Source organism: Prosopis cineraria, unplaced genomic scaffold (genome assembly GCF_029017545.1).
Source record: "Prosopis cineraria cultivar Desert tree isolate PC_DT_omini unplaced genomic scaffold, ASM2901754v1 PC6, whole genome shotgun sequence".
Lineage (NCBI taxonomy): Eukaryota > Viridiplantae > Streptophyta > Magnoliopsida > Fabales > Fabaceae > Prosopis > Prosopis cineraria.
The window spans coordinates 7,481,450-7,509,043 of NW_026555337.1; the positions used below are offsets into that span (position 1 = coordinate 7,481,450).

Sequence of the window (27,594 nt, forward strand, 5' to 3'; positions counted from 1 at the left end):
CATGGTATAAGATTTAAGCTAGCCTTAATTAGTCTGTAACCATTACAGACTTTCTCCAGTATTTGAACTCAATCACATTACAAACCTAGATTAATTTCAAAGCTAGTTGGATGTGGAATGTTAATCATAATTAATTAGAAATTCATAACGAGATATTATGTAGAATATAATAAAATCATTTTTGCTTTTTACTCGGGAGGAGGCTTAAGCACAGACATTGTGATTTAAAAGATTAAATCCTCAGGAGTTGGGATTAGTGAATTTATTTAATTTTTTTTTGTTAGCATTTTCTCTCTGTTTTTTTTTTTTTTACTTTTTTTTCAAAAAATGTAAATTTTCTTTCCTCTCTCTTCTTAAAAAAAATTTCACAGAATTTCACCAATGCCACTTTAAAAAATTTAAATTCATGATTCAATTAGTTTAGTTGTAAACAAAGCTTGAAAGCTTTCAAGAAATTAAAACACACATCCAAGCAAGGAAACCAACAACTAAATAATAACCATGAACGCAAACCAACAAACATCAAAGACCCACCATTTTTCACGGGTAGGTACAAAATTGCATTTCATGGTAAAAATTATAGAAACAATGCATTAATATTACTCTCTATGAAAGTTACTATTCACATTCCTTTAAAATTGCATTTTTTTTTTGCGAGATAGAATTTTCTCCTTACACTATGCTTGATGTTAATAACAGTATAAATCATAGTTAATTAATTTATGTTTATAAAAAAATTGGTTAAAATTCTTGAATTTCTAAAAATTTTTATGTTTTTCAAATCATGCTCTTCATCTATAAATAAATATAACATTTAACTTATTCAAACATAATCATTAATTACTCAATATGTAAGGGTATAATTGAAAAAAACATACAATAACTTACCCAGTATACTATATTATTTTGAATCAAACAAAAATTTTATAAATGATATATATTTTGGCACAAAAGAAGTATACATACGCATGACATGAGACGATGTTTTAAACTAGTTACCATATATAGATGAAAGTATCTACATTAAATATATAATATTTTTTGGCCCAAAAAAAGATTAATCTAAGATATACGAATAATAGCTTTAAGAATTGTGACAGTAGTAATTAATTTCTATGATGTTTTGAAAATTTTAATTTCTTTAAATTCTTGGTAATTATTAATGTACTTTATAAACCTGAATGCCATTTTCTTTTATCTATAAATTATAAAAAACTTTAAGAAAATATAAAAAGTATATAATTCTAATAATAAATTATATTTTTTTATAAATCAATGTTACGTGAGTAAGTATTTTTAGCCAACTCTTGAATATGTGAAATCATATTAGGATTCAAATAATCCAGTTGAATTGAGAAGAACATGTAAAAATGTTAGGCTTTTCCAACAAATATTTTAATATAGTTTGCATGTTGTGCTGGTTAACCAACCTTAATTTCAATTTTTTTGTGATATAATGCATGTAACATCTCAAAAATTAAAGATTGGATTAAATGAAGTAAAAGAGAGTGATTGAGTTAATTAATGTGGTGTATGGCTAAAAGGGATTTATCGAGTAATTTTGGTTGTAGTTTTTAGGCCTAAATTTAGGCTCAAAATAAAGTTGGGTCACCTGAATATAAAAAAGGAAGAACATTTTAAAGAGAGTATCTCTATGTCACGACTGCGCACATGTGTGGCCAGTTGCGAAGAATGGCCTTTTTTGTGCCATTCACTGCGAGACATATTCAAACTCTACTTAAACGAGCTTGCATTAGAGTTCAAAATCAGAAAGAAGAAAAGGAAGAAAGAGCACACTTGTGGTTGTGCTAAAGCTTGCTTTTTGAGGAAGATGAGTGGACATTTAGAAGCTTGTTAACATCAAAAGTAAGAGTATTAAGCTTCCCTCTTTCCTTTTCTTCCGTTTTCTCAATATTTAAGTTAGTGAGAGTTGTTTAGGTTATTTAAACTTAATATTATTAGTTTTACAAATCTTTAGTTGATAAGGGCCATTAATGTCTAAAAATTAGTCATAATTAGGGCCGTTAGAGGTGTTTAATAGCTATCTGCATATATGATTAACTGACATGCAATTATATAGGTTAGATTGACTTTAATTACTAAGTAGTTATGCTCTCCTCTTATTCCTCAATATTATAAGCACTAGTTCATCGGATCAAGATTGAGGAAAAACGACTTGAGGTAAAGGATTCCAAGCAATCTTGAATGTAGGCATCTTGTAGTATATTAGCTATGTGTATTTTGATTATAACTATCAACTGGGATATCATGTGATTTATTTTGACTATTTACATTAATTGTGATTGATTTGAATGCATATTTTGTACCCTGGATTGTAAGAAATGTAGTTATAAAGTTCAAATAGGGTTCAAAGTACTAGTACAAGTAAAAAATCATGCAAATGATTGAATATGATGATTATTATGTTGATTTATGAGAATTTAGCTCCCCTAATGTTTTTTGTAACTTAAGGAGTTGAGCGTTAAAAATGTGATTTATGTGTGGTTGATTGACTATGGTGTGTTGTATGAGTCTGTGATAATCCATTGAGTATAGTATAATGATTGGTATAGACTTTTGAAACTTGTATTGTGAAATAGACAATGTAGTTGTGTGTTATTGTACAAAAGGAGTGAGTTTTGTAATGGGCGCTCAACTTTTAATCGAAAAATGATTTAACTGCAAAATCAGTGCCATTAGACAAAGTTAGGAGAAAGCTTTTCATAAATACTAAGATTGCCTCAATTGGATGTTGGATAGAGAAATATGGCATGTTGGAAGTTCAGCCTTAGAGCTGTCTCATGATAGTAAAGATACTATCAAATTTAGTGCAATATGTCACGATACATGGCACATAAAGTAACGTGCCATAGCGCACTTATGCTGTTTTGCTGAAAATGATATTCTCAACTTTCTTTACAAATGCTTTGTTGATATCTCACTTTTTTGTATATATTGGTAACTTTAATTTGTGAATGATAGGAATTATTTGAAAGTGTTTTGAATTGAAAAAAATTTGGGTTCTCACTTTTATAAATTATAGCTTGGTAATCCTTATGAGATTAGTCCTTTAATTACTTTAATTTTAAAACTAATGGTGGTTTAGTAAGGATAACTTTACTGAAAATTTAGGAGATTTTACGGTGCAAATATTATGTTTTCATCAAAAGAATTAATAATTAAATATAGCAAAAAATAATAAAAAATAAAAAATTTATTTTCCAGCAACGGAAAAAAATAAGAATCTTGAAGTCAGCAAGACAAGGGCAGAATAGTAAATTCATGACTGTATAACCTATCTTAAAATAGTCTTTCTATTTTCCAGCTTCTGATCGTCTCACAGCATACAAAAGAACTTGCCTTAAACCCTCCTTCTTCCTCATCCACCACATGTGCCTTTCTCTTTTAGATGTATGCAACCATGGCCTTCTTTAACACCACCCTCTTCCTCTTCCTCCTCTTCTCGCTCTCCCTCCTTCTCCCTCTCCCCTCTGTCTCCTCCCCACTTTCTCTCTCCTCCTCCTCCTCCTCCTCCATTCACGACCTGCTTCGCTCCAAGGGCTTGCCGGCCGGACTCTTGCCCGATGAGGTCAAGTCCTACACGTTGTCCGAAAACGGCCGATTGGAGGTTTTCCTCAACGGGCCTTGCTTGACGAAATACGAGACCAGAGTGTTCTTTGACAGCGTCGTCAGAGCCAATCTCACGTACGGCAGTCTCATTGGAGTTGAAGGTCTGTCTCAGGAAGAGCTATTTCTATGGCTTCCCGTTAAGGATATAATCGTCGATGACCCTAAATCTGGCTTGATACTGTTCGACATTGGAGTCGCTCACAAGCAACTCTCCTCTCTCTCTTCGAAGATCCGCCTCACTGCAAGCCCCAAGGTAATTCCCAATTCGGCTTCATATTCTTTCTCAGATCGAATCACTGAGCTGGCTAGCTTCCTCGAATCATCTGGACCGATCTTCATTCTCATGAATTGAGATCTGCTTTGCTTCTTGATCTTGTTTTTCTTTTTCTTTTTTTTTTTTGTCCTCTGTTTTACTTGTCCGTCCAGTTCATTTTCCTTTGCTTTTCTGAGTTTGTGGACAACACATCACGTGGTGCTTTGTATTTGAGGATTATTATTTTTGTGTTGTTTTGTGTGTACGAAAGAGTTTTTTGAAGGACGTTACCGCGTTCTGGCCTGTTCTGGTTTCTGAATGCTTCAGTAACTATCGTGATTCCGTTTCAGAAACTAATCGCGCACCAACAAGAATAGTTTATTTATTTGCTCAAAATATCTACTCCTCTCGCTTTCTTTCCCGATTCTTCGTTTTCATCACAACCCAAAAATATCTACGAAACAGGATTTGTGTGCGCAAGAGAGTGGATCAGTAGGACTTTTTCATCTTCAAATTTCAATAATTATTCTGCAAAATCATACGGAACGGAGGATTCTACAGGTCACTGTTTTTTTACCAGTACAGGTGTGTCAGAGAATTGTTGTACTTGAAACATCTGATTGGGTTGCAATCTTATTAATTTTTTCACATTTACTTTTAGTGGAGTGAGTGTGCCTACAAATTTCCAAGGACGAGTTCAAAAGAATAGAGGGTCGGTTAATTGCTTGATGCCATGGTTCACCCATGGTAGTTTGTTTCTCTCGTTCACCATAACTGCATTTCTCAAAAGCTCAGCGAGGGGGGAAAAGCCACACAACTTTTCGTAGCGATTTTTTTTTTGGTCATGATTTGAGGCTAATTCTGTGGATTGTGCAGGTGGTTTGAAATTGATGAAGCATGTGAGGAAGGAGAAAGGATTCGAGGCTGTGAGATAAAAACAAATAAGAAAAACAGAAGATGCCGCCCTGTTTTGAATAGGACTTCCTTACTATTGTCTCTTGTTCTGTCATGTTTATATATATGTAAAATATAATTAATATATATATATAATATATATATATATATATGCAATTATAGTCATAAGAGTAGGTGTTGCTAGAGGTAGAGGTGTTTGCTTGGTGAGAGAGAGAGGGAGAGATGATTGTAAAGAAATTAAGAATTTGGGGGGAGGATGAAGGACCAGCTGGGGATTGAATCTGCTTTGTCATTATCAAAATTGTAAGTTCTAGTCTTCCAACCTTTTTGTTCATCCCTCTGTTCTTGTTTTCATGTGTTTCAACTTTGAAGATAAACATGTTGTGAATTGTGATAGGTTCCAAAGCAAAGGATCAAAATCCAAGTGGGTTATGTATATACTCCTCCTTCTAATCCTTAATATAGGACAAATTTAACCAATTTTGCTTTATTGAAAAATAATAATTATATTCTTAAAATTGTTAAAAATATGTAACTTCTCAATTCTCCTCTTCTTTGCAATTAAATAACCACAATAAATTACTGTATAAGAATTTAAATCATAATTAATAAATAAGGGGTAAGATGAAAAACATTTATTGTAACTCTACTTTATATTAATAACAAAAAAGTTTTTAAAATTTGCCGTGTCCGAAGAATTGAAAGGGGGGGGGTTGTGTTTGTGTGTGTGTGTGTGGTGTGTGTGAGAGAGGAAGGTTGCTAGATTAGAAAAACGGAAGAAGAGTGATATTTGCTATTTTGGAATATACTAATTAATTAATAGTCTCTCTATTCAATAATATATTTTTCCCTTTAAAGCACGTTAATAATTGGCATTGATTTGTAAATTGAAGTCTTGTAACTTCCGCTCTTTGCTTTGTCTTTTGCCAGGGATAGAATTGGAAGAAGATGAGTTGGCTGTTCCCTTCTTATATTTTCCCCGTTTCTTTTTGACCTTGTTCTATAAAAAGACTCTGTGATGCTTGGAAGAATAAACGGAAAGTAAATCACTAAAAATTGGTAGCCTTGTTGATTTCAAAGGCATCCAATTTTTCTTTTACATGACTTTTGATTTTTTTTACTTTTAAATGCAAATATATTTTTAAATTATTTTACTGAGAAAAACTACACAATGGCTATTTAGTATTTAATATTATTTACCAATTCATAGTGAAGCATAGCTGAAATTTAAACAATGTTGTTCTCCAACTCTAAGGACGGACTAACATAACTAGTATGTATTTTATCAAATACTAAAATAATAAATAAAATCTAAATAGACGTGAAATGAACTTGGTAATGCCCACGCTTAACACAAGAATAAACGGAAAATTAAATCAATTGGTTGTAGTAACTACTATTTTTGGATAAAGGTGCTTGCAATTCTCAAATAAGAAGCTGCAGTTTGAAGACACTCCTCCGTTCGCAACTGTGGGACAAGAAAGGAGAGGCGTTACGTTCACGCGGGGAATGTGGGGCCAGTCACGGTTTTACTGTGTGTGGGCCCCACCCGCTCCCTGCAATTCTCTTTGACTTTCCAGAATCGATATTTCACCTTCTCATTTGCCTCCGCTTGAATTAAAAAAAGGGGGGGGGGGAATTTTAACTAAGGATTGAGATGTAATTTAACTGTTAGTGAGTTTTAAAAAAAAATTAAAATTTTAGTTCAACTTAAGAAGATTAAAGTGAAAATAATTTTAACAGTAAGGACTAAATTACTCTTCACTTATTAATTTTGTTAGAGATACAAAATTATTGATTGTTATTTTTTTTATTTTACTTTTTAATTTATCAATATGAGTGGTAAATTATATTAGTTTGTCAGACAATCAACAATATCCATTATTAATTTTCTAACTTTGCTTGTTGATTCATCAACATCAACTGTAATTTACAAGGCATGTCAGTAATTTATAATTCATACTAGTGAATTGATAAATAAAGCTAGCTAATTAACAATTGATGTTATTTCTTATAATTGAACAACTAATATTTAAATTTTGTATAGTCATTGACAGATCAAATCATATAATTTATAAATAAATTAATAAGTAAAGTAAAAAAATAGACAATTAGTGGTTTTGCATTTTGGACAAAATTAACAAGAAATGGTACTTTGATATTTTTACCATTAAAATTATTTTTACTTCAATCCTTTTAGAGTGAATTGAATTTTTAGATTTTTTTTAGATCCATTAATAATTAAATCATATCCTGGGTTCTTAATTGAAATTCTCCCTTCTAAAAAATGGATTTTTTTTCTTTGGAAAAAACATGGATTTGATTAATAAGGAAACCATCTCCACATTCATATAAGTATAAATTATATTACATTCTCACTAACTAAACAAACTTTTATTGATGGAATAATTTAATCTCTTTTTTTCCCATAAAAGAGAAATTCATTAATCAACCAAAGCATTTACATTAGAATAAGAAGGAAAAAATCAAAGGATAGTAAACATAAAAAGGGGGAGAGAAAGACAAATACCATCCATAAGGGCGCACCTTTGGGACATGATCTTAAACTAACCCATCACTGACTAAAGTGGCATTTCTAGAGATCGAGGAGAAGGATCAAGTATTATTATCTAGAAGGAGACCTCAAATATCAATCATGAGTGTGGAACGAAGCCAATTAGGATAATTAGAATTAGATAGAATAGCATCAACAAACATCTTACAATCAAATACAAACTTTGCTTTCCCAAGACTATGGTTTGAGATGAGGTAGAGAGCTTTATACAATGCAAAGGCTTCACTTGAGGTGAAGTGGCACTAATCTTCTTCATTGAATAAAAAAATGAGATTATCCAGATGGTTCTTGAAAATAATCCCAACGTTAGTAGAATTTGACCTTGATCAATAGAAAGTAGCATCAACATTACATTTTAGGGTACTCATAATTGGTGGGTGCCAATTCTCTTTTTAGGGTCATATATGGCCTTGAGATGATCTACAAATCATCATTAATCCAACCATCATCGGCCAATAATTTAAAAATGAGGAATTCATTAATCTCATTTTGAAATACCTGTTGCTAATTACTTTCTTTTTCGCATGAGTTCCAGTATCCCAAATTCTTGAAGACTAATCTAACTAATAGTGTACAGGCACCTCTTATGAGGGCATAACTCCCATTAAGAATTTAATCATTACTATATGTTTAGGCCACTTGAATTCGAGACATCTAATTAAACTAAACCAAATGCAAGCACCATAGCGTGATAACTATTATTTGACATGGGAGGGAATCAAATTAAAGGATTAAAGAGTGTGAATTTCAAAAGTTGAGAATAACGGACTGCTATAATCGAGTTAAAAAAATATAACAAGAAGTAACAATTAATATATAAGTTGATGTTAGTCTATTAAAAAATTCCCCTCATTGAATGTAACAAGAATCAAGTATAGAAATGATAATTAAATACTCTCTCTGTTTAAAAATATAAAATATTTTTAATTAAATTTCACCCCAATAAAGTAATTACCTATTTTTAAATTAATTTTATTTTTTTATATTTATTTTTATTAAATATTCTACAATAAATATAAAATTATTCATTAACAGGGGCACTTAAAAAAAAAAATGATTATACCTTAAAAATTAAAAATATTTTATATTTTTTAATTTTAATTTTTTAAAAATATATTATATTTTTAAACGGAGGGAGTATATTTATATATGTATGTATAATAGGATTTTATGTTTTTAAATTGAATGGATGCCATATTCAGAAAATATGCTTAATTGTCTAATATTGTTATATATTTTAAAGAAACTTGAGGGTAATCATTGCAAGATTTTGCGCGCGCGCGCCACACACACATATATATGTATGTTTGGATCTCGAATGTTCTAACATTGTGATTCTCTACTTATTTAATTTGTTCACAAACCGTCCTTTTTCTGACTTGTTATAGATTCACAATGTTAAATTCTTAAACGTCTTAAAAGGGCCCATATGTATGACCACAATAATATCGCATTATCAACAATTCAAAGGGTATCATTATTCATTAGCTGGATTCTTCAATAATTCAGTCAATATTTTAATCACTCGCACTGTATTTAAAGAAATAAATAATTAAAAATAATTATTACACTAATCGTCTTTGATAGGGCAATCAAATCGTATGGGCACGGTCCTAACAAAAAACAGTGATACATGCGGCCAAAAAAAAAAAAAAACGATTGAAGCTCGGCAAGAGAAAGAGGAAGATAACATGTAATCTATATATTCATGAGAATCATTCATTTCGTTGGAGTGCCGCTGATAGTTTTGTCCTTTCATTTTTATTCGCTTGTGAAAAGCCACATTCAACTTGTCTTTTTCCAATAATAATAGATAATAGACTTCAATTGCAAGCAACGATTTTATGGAATATAAATAAATAACAATTTAAATAAAACGTGAAAAAATAAATAAAAGAAGTGGGTCATTCGATGTCTACTATATCAAGAGACTATACTATGACATGTCTCTCGTATTGTTAATTTCTCAACTAGACCGTATTAATTACACAAACCTACCTGAAAGTCATATACACCTTAATTACCCTTATATAAAATAAATATGCTAGCTTCCTTTCAAATATAGAACACGTTTTAAGAAGTTTCAATTTTTTTCCAATATATGTGAGATATTTTGCGATGCCTAGGAGTAACAAATGTATTTTATTCTAAAATACTCAATAGAGTATAGTACTGATCCTACTATTTACATCAATACGATTCATTTCGGTACGTTTAAAGAAGGGTAAAGTTGGAAAAAAAATCAACCACCTACCAAATCCTTTCTTCCTGGTAGAGCAGCGTTAGTTAAAAATGGATGGAGCCTAATTGTTTGAAAAAAATTATTTATAAGTCTCAAATAAAAAAATTATTTATGAGTTAGTCTCACAAATTTGCCCTTCTCTCTTACTAGTATTGACTAACTATTAGTTGTTGTTGTTGTTCTCAGCGACCAGGTAGAGTTGGAAATAAAAATTGAACCTAAAGGGCCGCCCATTTAAACCTATTTTTATAAAAGTTTGGGCTTAAAAAATTAGTTATTTTTTTTTAAAATTGAGTTTCAAAGTCCGGCCCTAATATGCCTTGAAAAAATAGGTTCAGATTTGGGTGACCTTCCAAATCTAGTTTTCTTTTTTTTTTTCATTGCTAGTTTAGCTTGTTAAAAATTTTAGATCATGTTATTTTGCTGTTGGCTTTTGTGTGGGGAATTGTATTAAAATTATTTTACACACCTTATAAATTATATGTCTTAATTTTTCATTTACATTCCTAGTTACTGTCCGTTTGGCTTATCCAAGGGTCTTTTTTTTTTTGCTACCTATTTGGTACATAAATGAAAGAGCATTGTAATGATATTAGATCATTTTTATGATTGGATGACAAATCATTTCTATTGCACTTATAACTTTATCTTTGTTCATGTTATTACTGGACCAAAGTCACCCTTTAAAGAGTTGGACATGAAAGCTCCAATTAGAGAGCAAATGTAATCATTAAAGGGACCAAAGTCAGCCTTTGATTGTGTGATTCTCGTGCTTTGATTCTATGATTATTCAACCTAGCCGAAGCAATGGTGGAAGGGTGGCAAAGAAGAAGAAGAAGAAGAAGCAACTAATAATGTCTTGGACTTAAGCACCTGCTTTGATTCTATAATTTTATTTTTAATTTTTTTTAAATAGGCTTAAGCGCTCAGCCTTGAGCCCTTTAAATAAGAGTCAGACATAAAAAATAGGGTATTAGAAATTTGAGCTTCAAGGGCTAGGCTCACAAGCGTTGGGTTTATAAGGGCTGAGCTCATATGGGTTAGGAAGTTTTGTTTTCCAACTCTATGATTGGATGCCATTCATTGGTGGTAAACACACATGCACACACGCACACACGCACACTCCTATTTAAAAATGTAAGGTACACACGCTCCTTTTCAAAATGTAAGGTGCAGGCGCACGCACACACGCTCTTTTCATTTAAAAATATAAAGTATTTTTTGATAAGTTGGATATTTAAAAATTTAAGATATTTTTAGTCTTTTGAAGTGTAATTATTACTTTTTTTTCAAAAGTGCCTCTATTGATGAATAATTTTATATTTATTATAGGGTGTTTCATAGGAGTAAGTATGAAAAGATAGAGTTAATTAAAAAGTATGTAACTACTTTACTGAAGGGTGAGATTTGATTAAAAATGTTTTATATTTTTAATTGGAGGGAATACATCATGAATGATTTTTTTTGGTCAACTTATATATATGGATTGTTATGGAAGAGGAATTTAGAAAAAATAAAAACATTGTCTAATTGTGTAAAAAAGATTAAAAAAAAGGGTCAAATAAAATATGTAAAAAATATTCAGGCTGAGTATCGTTTTTATTTTATTTTATTATATCTTTTGCGCATACTTTTTAACAAAAGTTGTCCGGTTGGGAGAGAAAAGAGGTGACATGGAAGGCGTAAATGCGAAGGGCAAAAGCGCCACGTGCTAATGGACAAATTAAATTTTCAAAGGAAAAATCTTGGTTAGGGTCTCCAGAGCATAAAAATTTATATTTAAGATCTAATAGAATTAGAGAATGCATTGCAAGCTTCAGTGTTTTTATTATAAATTTTGTTGTGGATGAAAAAGCACATTTGTCCTTGTCTAAATAAAATGTCTATATATACATAATATGATATCCACAAATCTTCAATACAATCTTAATGAATACACAATATATCTAGTAGATATTAATTTAAAATATATTGTTTCAATAAAAGTATGTTGTTCATTACGTATTTTATGTTGTACAAATATTACAGGTTTATAAATATTCATTGTGTTAAAAATTAATAAATATTATGCTGTATATTTATGAACATTGTGTTGTTCATCTTTTTGTTTGCTTGTACATTTTACTTCAAGTTAAATTATATCTACCAAAGTATTGTACTTTCATGAATATTGTATTAAAGATTTTGTAGATATGGTGTTGTATACATGTATATTTTATTGAGATAAAAATAAATACATCTTTTCATTTATAACAAAATTTGTAAGAAGAGTCATTGGGCAGTGTGTTTTCAAATTCTATTACTTTTAAATGCAAATTTTTTTGTTATGAGGTTCCTAAGTGAGATTCACCCATTTTTAAATTTAAAATTTAAAAATAAATTAAAAGTATATATAACTAGTACTCACATGGCATGATATTTGATGACACAGATATATATATATATATATATATATAAAAGTTTAAAAGTTTATGAGGCCTCATCTGATTCCATCATGGCGATTAATGCAAAAGAATAAATAGTGACTGCTTTAATCTTATTTAATAAAACTTACCGGAGTCTAATTTATATTTTATTCTTGAAATAAAAAAAAATAAAATTAAAACCAATGATCAATGGAGACAACAGCAAACATGACCATTAGCAATGAAGGATGGTGGTTGGTGGTAAAAGTAGTTGCCCAAAAATGGTGAGGGCTGTGATTATTAGGAAGGTATGGGAAAGGAAGAGGAGGAAGGTGCTATTTTAACTTTCTGAAAAAAATAATTAAATTTGTAAGGTTACTTTTCATCTATTTTTTTGGGTCTTTCCAACATCATTACAAGCTTTGATTGATTAAGTTTTATAATGTAAAGCTATTTAATTATCACTGTACATCAAAACACAACTAAAAATTGTTGTCACATTATCCTTTGATGCCTGCACCAAAATGACAATTAGCTCCTTTTTCAACAACAAATAATTTATTACAAATAAATTCATGAAAGTGATTTTTGGATTTTCTCGCTAAAATACGGCTTGCTCTTATCAGGTTTATTATAACTCTTGCTTAGAAACTAATTATGGAATAATTTATATATATTTCTATTTTCTAATTATAAAATTAATATAACTCAATACTTATTAGCGAAGAAAATCTTAACCAACAAACAAGTAACCAGCAACTAAAATATGAGGTAGTGATTAACAACCAACAAACTTGCAATCTTTTCGGATCTTCTTTGACACCGAAAATAAAATCAAATACAACAAGGTTAAATTCAAAAATCACATCATTTCTTATCTATTTTATTAATCTTCTTGCGGGTAATTAAATTTACGTTGTTCTTTGATATCAAGATATTCACAAATACTGTCATACAAAAGTGAATAAAATCAAATATAACAAGATTAGTATTAAGTTGTTCTTCTTTACACAATCTGTTTCATTAATATTCTTATCTAGAAAATAATAAATATATAATTTTATACATTTATAAAATTAATAAAAATATAAATTACGGCGAAAATTAAAATATCAATTAATATATATTTCTATATTTTTTAGAATTAGAATTAAAATTCTCCCTTTTTAACCACGGCAATAGTGGGACACATTTGAGTTTCTCTTTTTCTGTAAACTACGCTCTTCGTGCAGCAACACTTTCACGTGGCAATCCAATTGTGTTTCGAACGTACTCCCTCTTTTATATTTCTATAAAAATAACGATTACTTTTAAATTATTATATATTTTTTAAATTATCTCTCATAATTTATATTAACAAAAATAATTAATACATATTTATGTTGATTAACATATGACATTTTAGTTTAATTTTTTATTTTTAAATATAATTATTATGGTTAATTAATTTTTTTAAACTGTGTGATATAGTTTTTTCTTTTATGTATAAAAATGGAGTATTATATTGTTGGAATCAAATCGTCAACCACAGTGAGCATTGTGGAAGAGGTGGATTTTATTTTCATTTACTCTCCAATTTTTTTCTTTCCCTTTCATTACTAGTAAATTAAAGATTTTAATAGATTGTGGTTTGGGATCGACTTGAATCTAAATTCACGTCTTTTAATGGAGGCAATTCTTATATCAAGACATGCTCCTTTGGGTGTAACTCTTTAGATTCTATTATTTATATTTTAAGAGATTGTAAAAAATCTAAAAAGGTTTGGACAAAAATAATTAAATAACCTAAACTTAACACTTTCTTTTTTTTTTCTTTATATGATTGGATAATTTGGAAAGCAAGAAATGATGCAGGCAATGCATGTGCAAGGAAAATCTTTTGACAAAGATTCTACGCCCACATGTCTTGGAACATATGAAAAGAAATGTGCAAAAATATATATTTTGAAGAAGACATTGAAGACAGAGATATTGCTTTTATCAGCATTTAAGATACTCTTATATATCAATACTTTCAAATTAAAATTAACTTCCTATCTTAGAAGGGCGATGAAGCAATGGTTAGATGGTCTACCCCTGAAGAAGGATGAGTTAGATTGGATACTGATGGTTTCGTCAACATTTATGGTGTAGCTAGACTCGGATGTCTTATTTAGAACAATCAAAGTAACTAGATTAAATGAATACTCCAAATACATTGGTTATTATCTAAGTACAGCAATCGAGTTTATGTGCATCTTGAAAGGTTTAAACATTTGTTGGGTTAAAAAGTTCGATAAAGTTAATGTCTATTTGATTCTATAGAAGCTCTCTTGCTAATCCACAATAAGTTCTTTATTAACCACCCACTCTCTGCTACTATCAATAAAATTAAAGATTTCACTATGCGACCACAATAAGTTCTTTATTAACCACCCACTCTCTGCTACTATCAATAAAATTAAAGATTTCACTATGCGAGATTGGATAATCACGTTCGACCACACTTTTAGAGAGACAACACAAATGTGCCGATTGGTTATCTCATCAAGTCTACACTAACAATTTATGTGTTCAAATTTTCAATACCCATCACTTGATTGTTGTAATATTTTGTATGTTAAAATGACTTATCTTGTCAATTAACATGGTTTATCCACAGCCTTCAATTCAAATAAAAAAAAATTCAACATATTTATATTTTATAAAATTATTATTATTGTTATATGTAAAAGTATAAATAAAATATTATATAAAGAGGTTCTCTCGACCCAACATTAACCTATTTGTGTGTGTGTGGGTGTGCATATTTTGGAAAAGGGTTAGGTTAGGGGTAAGTTTTTTTAAAAAAGTTATAATTTTAAATTGTTTAGATTAAATTTAAATATATTAAATCTATTTATATATTTTTATATAATATTATGATAATAGTTTTATCAAAATTAAATCTGGCTGAGAAGTTTTGTGGGGGCTAAAAAGAACAACGCAATAGGAGAGACCCTGATCCGCGCAGCATCAATCTTTTAAAGATCCGATCTTATCTTGTGGGCCTTCTTTCTTTCCCGGTAACGCAAGTAAGCACCCGAAACCATTACTCTCTTTCTTCAGTTACCTTCCATTCCCACTTTTGCCGTGACTGTTTTTCACTATTGATCGGAGAAAACCATGGGAGGAGGAGGAGCTATGAGGACTGCCATGAAGGTCGCCGGCCTCGGCGTCGCCAACGCCAGTCTCCGGGGCGTGCCGTTGTCGCCCGTTGCCGGACAATCGGTGATGAAGGCATCGGTTCCTGCTTCCGCTGCTATGTCATCGCAGGGAGTGAAGGCTTCCGCAGCTGAAATGGCGGCGCCGGTAAACACGGCCGCATTATGGGACACGGATGATTGGGAATTCGCCGACACTGGTGACCTGGTTATGGAGGCCGGAGAGCCGATGCCTAGGGTTGTGTTCAACGCTGTGCCCAGCTTTCAGGAGGCCAAGGTTGCCACCACGGAATTGAAAGAAGCTATTGATCAGTAATTAAACTTCCCTGTAGCTATCGTTGCGATTTTGGGTTTTATTCCCCTTGGTTCGGAGACTAGAATTTAATTTAAAAATAATCATAAATTTGACTAGTTTAACTATTTATCAGTCAAAACCATGACATGCTAGTTAGAGTTGCTTATTCTGACTCGTCGAGTTGCCTGTTCTTATTAATTATTGTTAACTTCCACGAGGAACGATTTTTTTTTTTTCCCTGATTATTGCATGCATGATGTTTGGTAAGGTTTAAGTTATCTGTCATACTCACAACAACAATTGAAATCACGGGGAGGTTCCATATACTGTCTAATAGTGTTGGGTAAAATGTTAAATCTGATTCCTCTTGCCTTCTCTGCCATGTTTGGACTTTTGATCTCTTTCAATATCCATTATGATTATGGAGAGTTACATTACGCGTGGTCTGAAAGTCTTTGTGTGACTTCATCAGCTTATACTGATCATATGGATACATGGGCAATTTTCCCTCCATGAACCCTGTGGAGCTGGCCTCAGAAGAAATGGTGCATTGATGCTTCTTGGAACTGGAACCTAGACGAATGAGTCATCAATCCATTATTATACATACCAATGCTAGTATAGCTTTTTTTAACATACTGAATTCATAACTCAATATTTTGCAGAAGCTTCCAGCGTATGTGTCTTGTTATCATCAAATTCGTTAGTTGAGATGTTTAATAAAGATCAAATCCTCTAGTGCCTCTAAAATTTATATGTTTGTTATGAAGGGGATGAGTTTATTTGCATTTGCGTTTGCCATCATCTCATTCTAGTTTGAAACGACAAGCTTTAGCCTTAATGTTTCTAGTTAAGGCATTGTGAGAAATAGGGAGCATTGTAATCATTTATCTCGTAGTTTGATGTAACATAAAGAGTCAATTACGTTTGTAACAATTTTATTATTCTTTAAGCATTCTATCTACTAGATTACCAAGGGGCAAGGACCGGATTGCTTATGTTGAGACTAGAGATGTAGCTGTACTTCTTCTTGACCTATGGAAAGGGATATTAATTATAATTCTTTTATTTCCTTCCTTTTTCTTAAAAGGAAATTTTAGCATAGTTTTGTAGGAGCGCTTGGAGTTATAGGAACATAAAGTCATCTTCTCTCTGTAGTTTTTAAAGTAAACTTTGTTTTGAAGTTGGACATATCAATGGCTTTGTGCAGGATGCTTCAAAGTTTATCCAAATGTGAAGAATGCTCAATGGGAAGCGTGATTTCCCTCTTAGTTCCCCACATTAAATCTTTCTCCTTTATTTTATTCTTGTATCTAGAGAAAATTCATTCTATTTTAAGTTTAGTTTGGTAACCAACCAAATGGCTGCTTTCGATTGGAATTGATTTTTCTGTTAAGAAAAGTCAATGAAGTCCGAGAGGTATGTTTTGGTAATAAATAATTAATTATAGCTGCCTTCTCTTTAAACACTCTTCCTTTGACAATGTTATGATAAAGTATATGAAATTTTATATAACAACAAGTTTTATCCCACTAGGTGGGTTTGGTTGCATGAATTATACGACATCATTGTGTTCTATTATTTACCAAGCTTTTATGAATGTTGTTAATTAAGAGGTCTCTATCAACAACTTTTATAGGTGTTTGCTTTGGCCTTTCCTTGCCCCTCTTTACAATGCTCAAAATTATTCATTTTACTCTCCTTATTGGTGTCTCCTGTGGTTTTCTTTGTATATATTCAAACCATTTCAAATGGTTTTCTGTCATTTTCCTCTCAATAGATATTATGCACACTTTTTCTCATATATGCTCATTTTAGATTTCTTCTTTATATGTACGTTCGCACATCTATCTTAACATTCTCATTTTTGCTACTTTAACTTTATGCTCTTACTGTCCTTTTAAAGCCCAATATTCACTATCCTGTAACATTGCTGGTTTTATAGCAGTTTGATAAAACTTATCTTTACATTTATTGATATTTTTTGATTACAAATAACTCATTTAGCCTTTCTCTAATTAAATCACCTAACTTGTATCTTTTATGCAACATTCCCATCATGCTGAATAATAACTCCGAATATCTAAATTTTTCTACTTGAAATATAATCTAATCTCCTAATTTTACTGCCAAATCACTTTTGACTAATCTCTTATTAAAATTGCAATATAATATTTTGTCTTACCTCTATTGAGGCGAAAATGTTTTAACTCCAATGTCCTTCTCTATATCTCAAATTTATAGTTAATCTCTACTTTTGTTTCTGCAATAAGGACTATATCATTTGCAAAAAAACATGCATTTAGGGATTTTCTCTTGAATATGTTCGGTCAAAACATCTAGAACTAAGTCAAACAAATAAGGACTCAAAAATGATCCTTGATGCAGTTTAATTTTTATATGGAAGTCTTTTGCTTCATCGCCAAATATTTTTATACTAGTTATTGCTTCCTCATACATATCTTGCATAGCGCTAATATAGGCAATGTGTACTCCTTTCTTTTTCAAGGCATTTCAAAATACTATTAGTATGTGGTCATGAGTTTTTTCCAAATCAATGAAAACTATGTGTGAATCTTTACTTTTATATCGATACTTTTCTATTATTTCCTTAGTAGATAAATTGCCTTTGAAGTCGTCCTACCTGGCATGAAACCAAATTGATTATTAAAAATAGCAATCTCCAATCTTAACCCATCGTCAATCACTCTTTTCCCCAATTTCATTGTATGACTCATAAAATTATATGAAATTTTATTCACATGCTTATGACAGTTGATCTGAGCCTATCCAAGCAGATTGTGAAGTGGAGTGGTTCAAAAGTTAAGCTGGGAATAGATTCTTCAAATTTATGATCATCTTATTGCATATTCCACAGTCATTGTTTACTAATTGTCTCTTCATGTTGTCCCCGTAACGTGTGAGGAAATCTTATGTAATTTTGTAATTTAAGTTTACTTCCCCTCCTTTTTTTTTCAAAAAAAAAAAAAAGAAAAAGAGATCCACGTGGTCCTGTCACCAGTGGTTATTTCCTTTTCTTTTGTGTACCCCCCCTTGGATTTGTATTGTTGGTCGCACTTTATAGGCAGGGCTTTCATTATATTTAGTGTTGTGTCAATTCTCTCAATTCTAAGATCTCTCTTTCTTGATGTTTTAGGATATACTTGTCTTCTAGTCCTGCCGACAACCATGATGTTTCTTCTGACGGTAGCCGAGTCTCTGTTCAGTCTCCTCATTCAGAGCTGGAGATTAAATCTTGTGAACCTGAGCTGGTGCCAAAGCATGCCCTTCAAGCTTTTCAATTTCTGAGTGCAAGTTCTGAGGCCCAGGTGAGTAATAACATGGTGATTGCTTCGTCTCAACTTGAGAATCGAAGCATAACTTGAACTTATCAGCATTCAGCAATCCAATTCCATGGAAGATCTAAAAGAGGTTACTAATTTCATGCTTGGATCCTGTGATTGACTCAAATCAATTTCACCATCTTTGGCTGTATCCAGACCGTTGTGGCTTCTATCGTTTCGGACCCCAATGTATGGACTGCGATAATGCAAAACTCTATGCTGAATGATTTCATTCAATCACAGGAGAAAGGTAGCTATCATTAATCGGGTCTGCTCTCTCACAATTTCCATTACTCTAATAATTAATTCTAACACCAAATTCTGCTGCAGTTGCTGGCTCTGAACCAAAGAAGTCTTACATAAAGCTGGAAGAGTTGCCTGATTCCGATGATGAAACTAGAAGCCCAAGAAATGGTTTCCTTCATGGTTTCAATGGTTTAATGCAGAACTTTAAGCATACGGTAGCTGAACTGATAAGCAGTGTCTCGAGTTACTTTCACAACTTGTTTGGATTCTCATCCCCTGAGAAGACAGGTCCTGATAGTGCTGAAAAGGCAAACACATTCTTTACAGATCACAGTACTATGAAAGGAACTTTCATGGGATTGGCTGTGCTGGTTGCTTTGGTGGTTCTGTTCAAGCGAGCTTGAAGCCCTTTTCATGCAGCATTGTGAATTCGCCGAGCTTTCGTATCTAGAGATGTGCTTGATCAGGTTTAGTTTAACTTTTGGCCCAAATGTCTGTCTTAGCATTTAGTTTTGTATATAAGATGCACGTGGGTTTACAGCATGTGAAGTGGATATTACTTGTCCAAGAAGGTATTTGCTATGCGAAATTTCCCAATATTGTGGTATTATTGGGGTCTAGGAGTGAGATATTTGTTGAACGTTGACTTCTCTAAATATTCTGTGAGGATTCTTTTGTTCCCCAAAGTTAAATGACAAAACCAACCCTCTAGAGTGATGTTATTATATATGTGTCACCCGGTGGAAATTTTCTGATATATTAAATTTGTTGATTTAGATTGTGTGATTGGTCTAAATTTACTCATTAAATGAATGTCCTAATTAGTGGGTTTTGAAAGGTTTTTACCGGTTTTATTTGTATTTTGTTGTAATTTTTTTGTTTGTTACCTTTTTTGAAGTTATATAATAGCTCATCTTTTCACTCAAAACAAGGGCTGTCTTAGTTATAATTATTAGATTTTATTAGCACTTGAAAATGATGCAAAGATATATATATATATATATATATATTATATTTTTTTTTTCTTTACAAATTCAAACAACTCTCATGAATCGGGCACCTATCACCATTTTTAAAAAAATTCAAAACCACCATTGATTTGATTTGTGATATAATGTGGGAGGTGATATTTGATGTTTTTAAAAGGTTAATGATTAAGATGTATTGTTGCTTCTCAACTATTTTCAAGGTACTTAATGTTTTAAATTATTTGTCATAGTAATTTTATCATGAAAAACATAGCATGTTTGTTCATGATGTTAAATATTCCAACATTAATTATTAAAAATGTTGATTGGAATTTAAATTTAATAAAAAAATGTCACCTGACATGCTAATTGTATTTAAGTTAAGGTGTATTTTGTTCTTTTTTAATTATTTTAGGGGTGAAATTATTACAACGCAAATAGTTAATGGCACTAGTTGTTTCTTGAATGATAATTTAGGAGCAAAAATGTATTTTAATTTAAATCCATTTAACATGATATATGATATTTTTGACCAAACTTAAATTTCAATCAATATTCTTTTAAATTTTAATATCTCGTACATCTAAATGGGGTGAATTTTAGTTCGTCAATAAAACCCAAATTATAGAATCTCTTTGCTGTACATCTGGTTAACAATGTAGATCAATTGTCAATTGATTGGGACATGTATTATTGTGGCCGTCATTTCTCTAAAATTTTCTTTTTAATCATTTTATCTTCTGCTCAATTTCCTTATGAAAACTTCCTTGCTTTCCCATTTCCTTGTAATCTCTATACTTGATTAATATAATTTGTCTTATTGTTTAAAAAAAAAAAAAGGTTTACGACGCGGAAACAATACAAATATGTTAACTTTGGAACCACGCCCTCAGAGGCTCAGGGCAGTGCATGGGGGAGATAATGCAGGAGATTCAAGTCTCCTCAGCATATATGACCATGAGAAGGAGCATTTTCAATGAAATTCAAAATGAAAACAGGATACTATAAAATCAAAGAAATTCAAATAAAAGATTCCAGTATCTTTATGTACGATCAATCATTCTTATTTATTTCGCGTTGCAAGATCTAAAAGATTTGTAGAGCCTATACATAATTTCCAAAGCCTCAAAGTTATTATGAATAGTTTATCTTTCAAAACATAAAAAATATTAAAATAAAACACGAATAAAATTTATTCCCACAAAAAAATCAGTTCAATTAATTTAAATTACAACTGATCAACGAAATTGATTGAAGGATTAATGATTAAAATTATAATTAAATCATAGTTAGATTGATTATAAACAAAGCTTGTTATTGAATCGATTAAAACACTAGTTCAACTGGTTGGATAGACATTAATAATATGCTTTTATTCAAATGAGCAAGGAACTCATATGATTCATACGAGCACGTTACCTCCATAATCAGTTATACAACAATTAAAGGAACAGTTCAAGACTTGGGTCTGTGTATCAAGTTGCAAGAAGCCGACATTGCGATGTTTATCTTACGGTTCAAACAAAATCACATGTAATGCTTGCAAAACTCCATGATTGTTGTTCGTCTCTATGTTATGTGAAGTATAAACAATGCTATTGCTCGACGCCATTATCTGATCAGACGAGATGAAATTAAAATTTTCTGACATATTTTCCTTTTTTTTTTTTGGTTTATGAAGATGGTTGTTTCTTGTTAGAATCATTAAAAAAAAAAAATTGGATGGAATTTGCATAAAGTAAAAGAAATCCAAGCTATAGGATCCCCTGTACCTACGTAATTTGGAGAACCGTTTTGCTTTATTTGTGGATCAGCCTCTCCTCTGTTTTGTAACAGAAGCATCCAAAAACAGGACATAACATCAAATTAATGGTTTATAGAAACTTTAATGTTGATTGTTCATCTGATCAAAGCATCTTAGACGGAACAATAATTTGATGTCTTAATCTACATCAAAATATATTTGCCGGGTCAAAACTATGTTCTATGACTATAATCTAGTTGCAAGAAGCCAAACTTGTTGTATTTATCTGGATCTGGATTCAGTGACTGTCCCAAATCTTCTTACTCAATGGTGTCCCAACTCCTACATGACAATAACAATCTCTATAATGTCATGTTGGTTAAATTATTGTATGATTGCTGGAGTTTGGAGAAGTTGGTACAAAATACAGGAAATTAAACTCTAAATCATAACTCTAGCTTTTACTATATGCCATATAGTTTAATCCAACAATTCATATGGCTGCAAAAAAAAAAAAAAAAAGATTTAAAGACAGTCATAAAACTGTCCCTTAACTCACTACACCAATTAATTTATCTCTGGTAAAGCATGAATTTTCATGCGTTGGTAAAATCTTACAACTACGGCACAGCCATTCTCTGAGTGGGAGAATTTGGGCACTTATAGAATTCAAATTCGTGTTTATCTCACAGTTCAAACAAAATCACAATGCTTGCAAAACTACCTATACTTGTTTGTCTCACCGCTCACATCACATCTAGTCCAATTGCTTAAAAGTATAAAACAAGGTATCTATAGAATACATATGTATGTATGTATATATATTTTTCTGTAACAGAATGCCTCTTCGATATTAAAAAAAATAAAAAATAAAAAAATAAAAGAAGTGGCACCTCAAACAGTAGCTAAACCAATAACAATACATATTCAACGAAAATGAACATTGAAATGTCAAGAAACCTACATGCTACAAGCCACATAAGCTTTACAGCATAATTAATTATCAGACCTGACAGTGAAATTAAAATTTTCTGATATATTTTGATTTTTTTTTAATTATAAGATGGTTGACATAGACCAATAAAGAAGGAGATCGATGATGGGTTGGAAATGGAATATGCATAAATAAGCAGATTCAAATTATAGGATCTCGTCCTAAACAGTAAAGGCTCGTATTTGTTGGGACAAGTGGTGATAATACTCCTAGATTTTTCAAGATACCAAGTAAGGAAATAAAAAAAAAATATAGAATCCTGTGTCATATGATAATTTGGAGAACCCTAAATTGCTAGATAATCAGCCTCTGCTTTGTTTTGTAATAGAATCATGATGCCCAAATACAACAAATATACAGTCAATGGTTACTTAATGACCACACAAAACTATCAGAGAATCTTACACGGAACATCAATTTATGCATATTCTACATCAAAACTGATAATCATTTGCCGTGTCAGAAAAAAATGTTCTATGTTATAGTACACAACAAAAATCTAGCAAGTTTTTGTGTTTTATTCATAATTTATAAATTTTTATTCATTTTAGTTTATCAAATGCTAAAATAATAGGGGGAAAAAATACTTCATTCCCCTTAATTTAATCTCCCCATGCGCTACTATGCCAATTCATGCATTATTATATTACACATATTTTGAAGTGAGACGTATTATTACCATTTATAAATAGTATTTTTTTTTCTATATAATATATGTACGCATATCGGTTAAGGTTTAACTACATGTCTACATATATCAGTTTAAAACACGACAAAACAATTTGTTAACCGAAGAATAAAGTACTTTCCTATTAAGATAATTTAAATGAATAAGATATAACTTTGTAAATTTTGTTGCAATTAGATTGAAAACACACACTTTACATAAAATATAAAGGCTAAAGTATAATTTTAATACTTTAACTTTAACTTTATGTAAGGTTTTATTTTTATTTTTTAATTTTAAGAAGTATATTTTTAATGTTTTAATCCTAACACCATTAGTTTTATTATAAAAAAAATTTGACATTAAACTTTTAAATATTAACTAAATAGTTTTAAATGTTGACTTATTAAGTTTATTTTTTAAAAATAATAATGATTAGTTTAAAAAATAATCATTTAAAACTAACGATGTTAAAGTTAAAGAATTAAAAACACACTTTATAAAATTACGGGACTAAAATAAAATTTTAAATAAAATTAAAAGATTAAAAGTATACTTTAGCCAAAGAAAAAATATGTTGTCATGTTGCTCATAACTTATAAACATTATAATTTTGAAAAGATTGAGGTCAGTAATATAAGCTCTTATTCTTTAAAAGAAATGGGTGGGATTTAATTTTATGTATTTTTTGAGAAAACCAATTTCGGTGCTAAAAATAAAAGAAGCAGGAGAAAGAACCGGCCAAGAGGGTTTAGCGTTTTAAAATGAAAAAGAACGTGTACTAAAATTGAAAGTTGTACGCAATTGGAGGTGATGATAAGAAACTTGCCAAATTAAAGTTCTACAATAGAACAGCGCATCTTAATTAAAACGAGATCCACAATATTAAACGTAAAATAATACTGCATACTTCAAAAACCAGAACAGTGAACTTATTTGCATTTTATTTAACTAAAATTTAGATGGTGGCATGATCAATGTATACTTTTAAACTCAAAAAATATCTATAAAAGTATTTATAGAAATCGCTTGTCAACAAGATTTTTACATCAATAACAAGATTTAATCTCATGATGTTATAAGTTATGAGTTAAATCCTTACTAGTTAGATTAAAATTTATTTTTTATTTGTATTTTGTTTTTAAATAGTTTGCAAGTTGCCAATAAAATATTTGTTATGAAGAGCATTCCATCTCTATATAAAGCATTCACTGGCAGCCCTTTGGCATACCAACCCAAGAGCTTCTCTCACAATCTATATCTATTCTTCATAGAAAACACATACATTCACGTATGGCTTCCAAATCCCAAAGCCACTGTGTTCTAATTCTGCTGCTCATTCTCACAATCTGGACTTCTGGGACTATGTCGTCTCGGAAGCTTCAAGAAACATCAACATCGTTATCAGAAAGACATGAGCAATGGATGGCCAAGTATGGTAAGGTGTACAAGGATGCTGCAGAGAAGGCAAAACGCTTTGAGATATTCAAGAACAATGTTGAGTTCATTGAATCCTTCAACTCTGCTGCCACCAAACCCTACAAGCTCGGCGTCAATCAGTTTGCAGATCAAACCAGTGAAGAATTCAGGGCCATTCGCAATGGCTTGAAGAGGTCGTCCCATGGATCATCACTTAGGACCATGTCTAAGACAGAGACGACGTCGTTTAAGTACGAGAATGTCACTGCTCTTCCTGCTTCTATGGATTGGAGGAAGAAAGGAGCTGTCACTCCCGTCAAGGACCAAGGCCAATGTGGTAAAGCTTATTATTGATCACACTGCATATAATCATAATCATAATCATTCATTCTCATCTTTTATATTCTCTTTTATACTACCAAATAAACCTAAGCTTGAATGTCTAAGCATATAATGGTGTCAGCTAGTGTTACTTTTGTTGTTTTACTACTTCAATTTTGATCATTCGAGCTTGAGACTTTTAATGATCTTTTTTGTAACGCTTAATGTAATGTCTCAAATTTTTTTTTTTCTTGTTTCTTTTGATTATTATATTCTACATAAAATAAAAAATATTTTGATATTTTATGGTGATAAAACAGTGTTTTTTATAGTTTTTTTTTTAAGAAAAATGCCTTAAAATTGCATAATTTTGTTTATTTTCTTTGAAAGTGGTGAAAATTAAAAGGCAAAATTACACCATTTTGTCGCTGTAAGATATCAAAATGTTTCCCATCTTATATAGAATCTAAATGATCACAAGAAACAAAAGAAAAGCTATTGGATGGTTGAGGGATTGTATTAGAGGCACCTGCTCGTTTTATTGAGATATGGGGAGAATATTGAGTAAATTAATGCTTAATTATGTCAACTTTTGTTTACATAAAACCAGGAAGTTGTTGGGCATTTTCAACTATTGCAGCAACAGAAGGGATTCACCAATTAACCACAGGGCAACTAGTGTCCCTCTCAGAGCAAGAGCTTGTTGATTGTGATACTAAAGGTGTGGACCAAGGTTGTGAGGGTGGTTACATGGAAGATGGGTTTGAATTCATCATTAAAAATGGAGGAATTACCTGCGAACAAAACTATCCCTACACAGCAACTGATGACAAATGTAACACCAACAAGGAAGCATCCCATGTTGCTCAGATTAAGGGTTATGAGAAAGTTCCTGTCAACAGTGAGCAAGCACTGCAAAAAGCTGTGGCCAACCAGCCCGTGTCAGTCTCCATCGATGCCGGAGATGGTTCTTTCCAGTTTTATTCGAGCGGGGTTTTCACCGGAGAATGTGGTACTCAGCTTGATCACGGCGTGACTGCGATTGGTTATGGTGTGACTGATGATGGTATTGATTATTGGCTTGTGAAGAATTCATGGGGGACTGAATGGGGCGAGGAAGGGTATGTGAGGATGAAGAGGAACATAGATGCCAAGGAGGGTTTATGTGGAATTGCCATGGATGCCTCTTATCCAACTGCTTAAAACCTTCACTATATTAATTATTAATGTATGTATCATCATGTCATGAATTTAATCTGTTTCTATTTTCAACAATTATTAATGCAAATATTATGATTTCCTTGTACCCAACCACTACTGGATATATATACCCCCCCTTCTCATTTTATGCTGTTTAATTTAAATCGCTCCAATTCAAATTGGAAAATATGGATTTTATTTCTAAGAATTGATAGTTTTATAAAATTTTAGAAATATTATTTAGGGTTTTGGTCGATCGGCCTACTTTCCCATGCTTGTGTTGTGTAACTGACCGTGCATACAAAATCATCTTATATTATACCATTTTAACAAAATATTGGATAAATGAACGGCAAAGAAATTTATTTGCATAAATAAATATAAAAGTTTATATGGGTCCATTATAAACTATTGAAGCTTATTGTGGTTAAATATATACACGTAACTCAAAAATCAGGAAATATGAATAAATTTACCCATAAATTCATGTATTCTTGACATCGTGATGGTAGGGGTTACATCTAGAACAAAGTTACGTTTATATGAAACAAATTCTCATAATTGGTTTCTACTGTTTGCAATGTTGCTGTCATCGTTGGCAAACAAAAATAAAATAACGATAAAAATAAAAAAAAATAAAAAATTGTTGCTGTCATTGGCACCGGCCTCTACGTCGTCTTTTTCATATACGTGGCACAGATATTTTATGATCAGTCCTCAAATGTCACCATCTTTCAGGACCCATTATTTTTTTCTTCGAAGAAACAAAGTTCATCTACGCGCAAATAACAGAAAGAGCAGAGCTGGAGTGAGAAAATTTTATTGAGGATCGAGATGACAAACATTGTGATGATTAAAAAAATTTAATTTATATATATTATTAACATAATATACATATTTTAACGTACATGTTTATGTTCAATTTTACACATATATATATATATAATATTCACATTTTAAGTTTTGTTTATTAATTTTTCATGACATAAAATAATTAATTATCATGTTTATGATAAAATTTTAACAATTTTCTTCTCAATATAAAATATCATTAAATCAGAAAATATTTTATCTTTCTCATGAGCATTAAATAATTTAATTTTTTAATGAGCATCTTGACCTTAATTATTACTCAAATAGCATCTAAATTCTAAACTTTTAAAATAAGTAAAAACTCTCATCAATTTATAAATT

At 31.1% G+C, this 27,594-nt stretch overlaps 3 protein-coding genes and 1 pseudogene across 3 annotated transcripts in view; 3 read left to right on the forward strand and 1 right to left on the reverse strand.

Moving 5' to 3' along the window:
* Positions 1 to 27,594, reverse strand: part of LOC129313155 (probable WRKY transcription factor 69) — a 74,358-nt gene that overhangs the window by 31,543 nt on the left and 15,221 nt on the right. The gene's annotated exons all lie outside the window — the stretch shown is intronic.
* LOC129313156 (uncharacterized) lies at positions 3,360 to 5,238 on the forward strand (annotated as a pseudogene).
* LOC129313154 (uncharacterized) lies at positions 15,001 to 19,814 on the forward strand. The gene is made up of 4 exons (XM_054956100.1): positions 15,001 to 15,514; positions 18,655 to 18,826; positions 18,998 to 19,091; positions 19,172 to 19,814. Exons 1-4 carry the CDS (start codon positions 15,165 to 15,167, stop codon positions 19,489 to 19,491), a joined length of 936 nt encoding a protein of 311 aa, XP_054812075.1. The 5' UTR covers positions 15,001 to 15,164; the 3' UTR covers positions 19,492 to 19,814.
* LOC129313152 (senescence-specific cysteine protease SAG39-like) lies at positions 24,708 to 26,546 on the forward strand. The gene is made up of 2 exons (XM_054956098.1): positions 24,708 to 25,216; positions 25,811 to 26,546. The coding sequence occupies exons 1-2, from the start codon at positions 24,754 to 24,756 to the stop codon at positions 26,401 to 26,403; spliced, it is 1,056 nt and encodes a 351-aa protein (XP_054812073.1). The 5' UTR covers positions 24,708 to 24,753; the 3' UTR covers positions 26,404 to 26,546.

Bases quoted from the DNA above. Each gene is read 5' to 3' on its own strand.
- LOC129313154 (XM_054956100.1), top strand. From the start codon at position 15,165: ATGGGAGGAGGAGGAGCTATGAGGACTGCCATGAAGGTCGCCGGCCTC. The intron at 15,515-18,654 runs GTAATTAAACTT...TTGATGTTTTAG, and splicing joins TTGAAAGAAGCTATTGATCA to GATATACTTGTCTTCTAGTC. The intron at 18,827-18,997 runs GTGAGTAATAAC...GGCTGTATCCAG, and splicing joins GTGCAAGTTCTGAGGCCCAG to ACCGTTGTGGCTTCTATCGT.
- LOC129313152 (XM_054956098.1), top strand. From the start codon at position 24,754: ATGGCTTCCAAATCCCAAAGCCACTGTGTTCTAATTCTGCTGCTCATT. The intron at 25,217-25,810 runs GTAAAGCTTATT...ACATAAAACCAG, and splicing joins CAAGGACCAAGGCCAATGTG to GAAGTTGTTGGGCATTTTCA.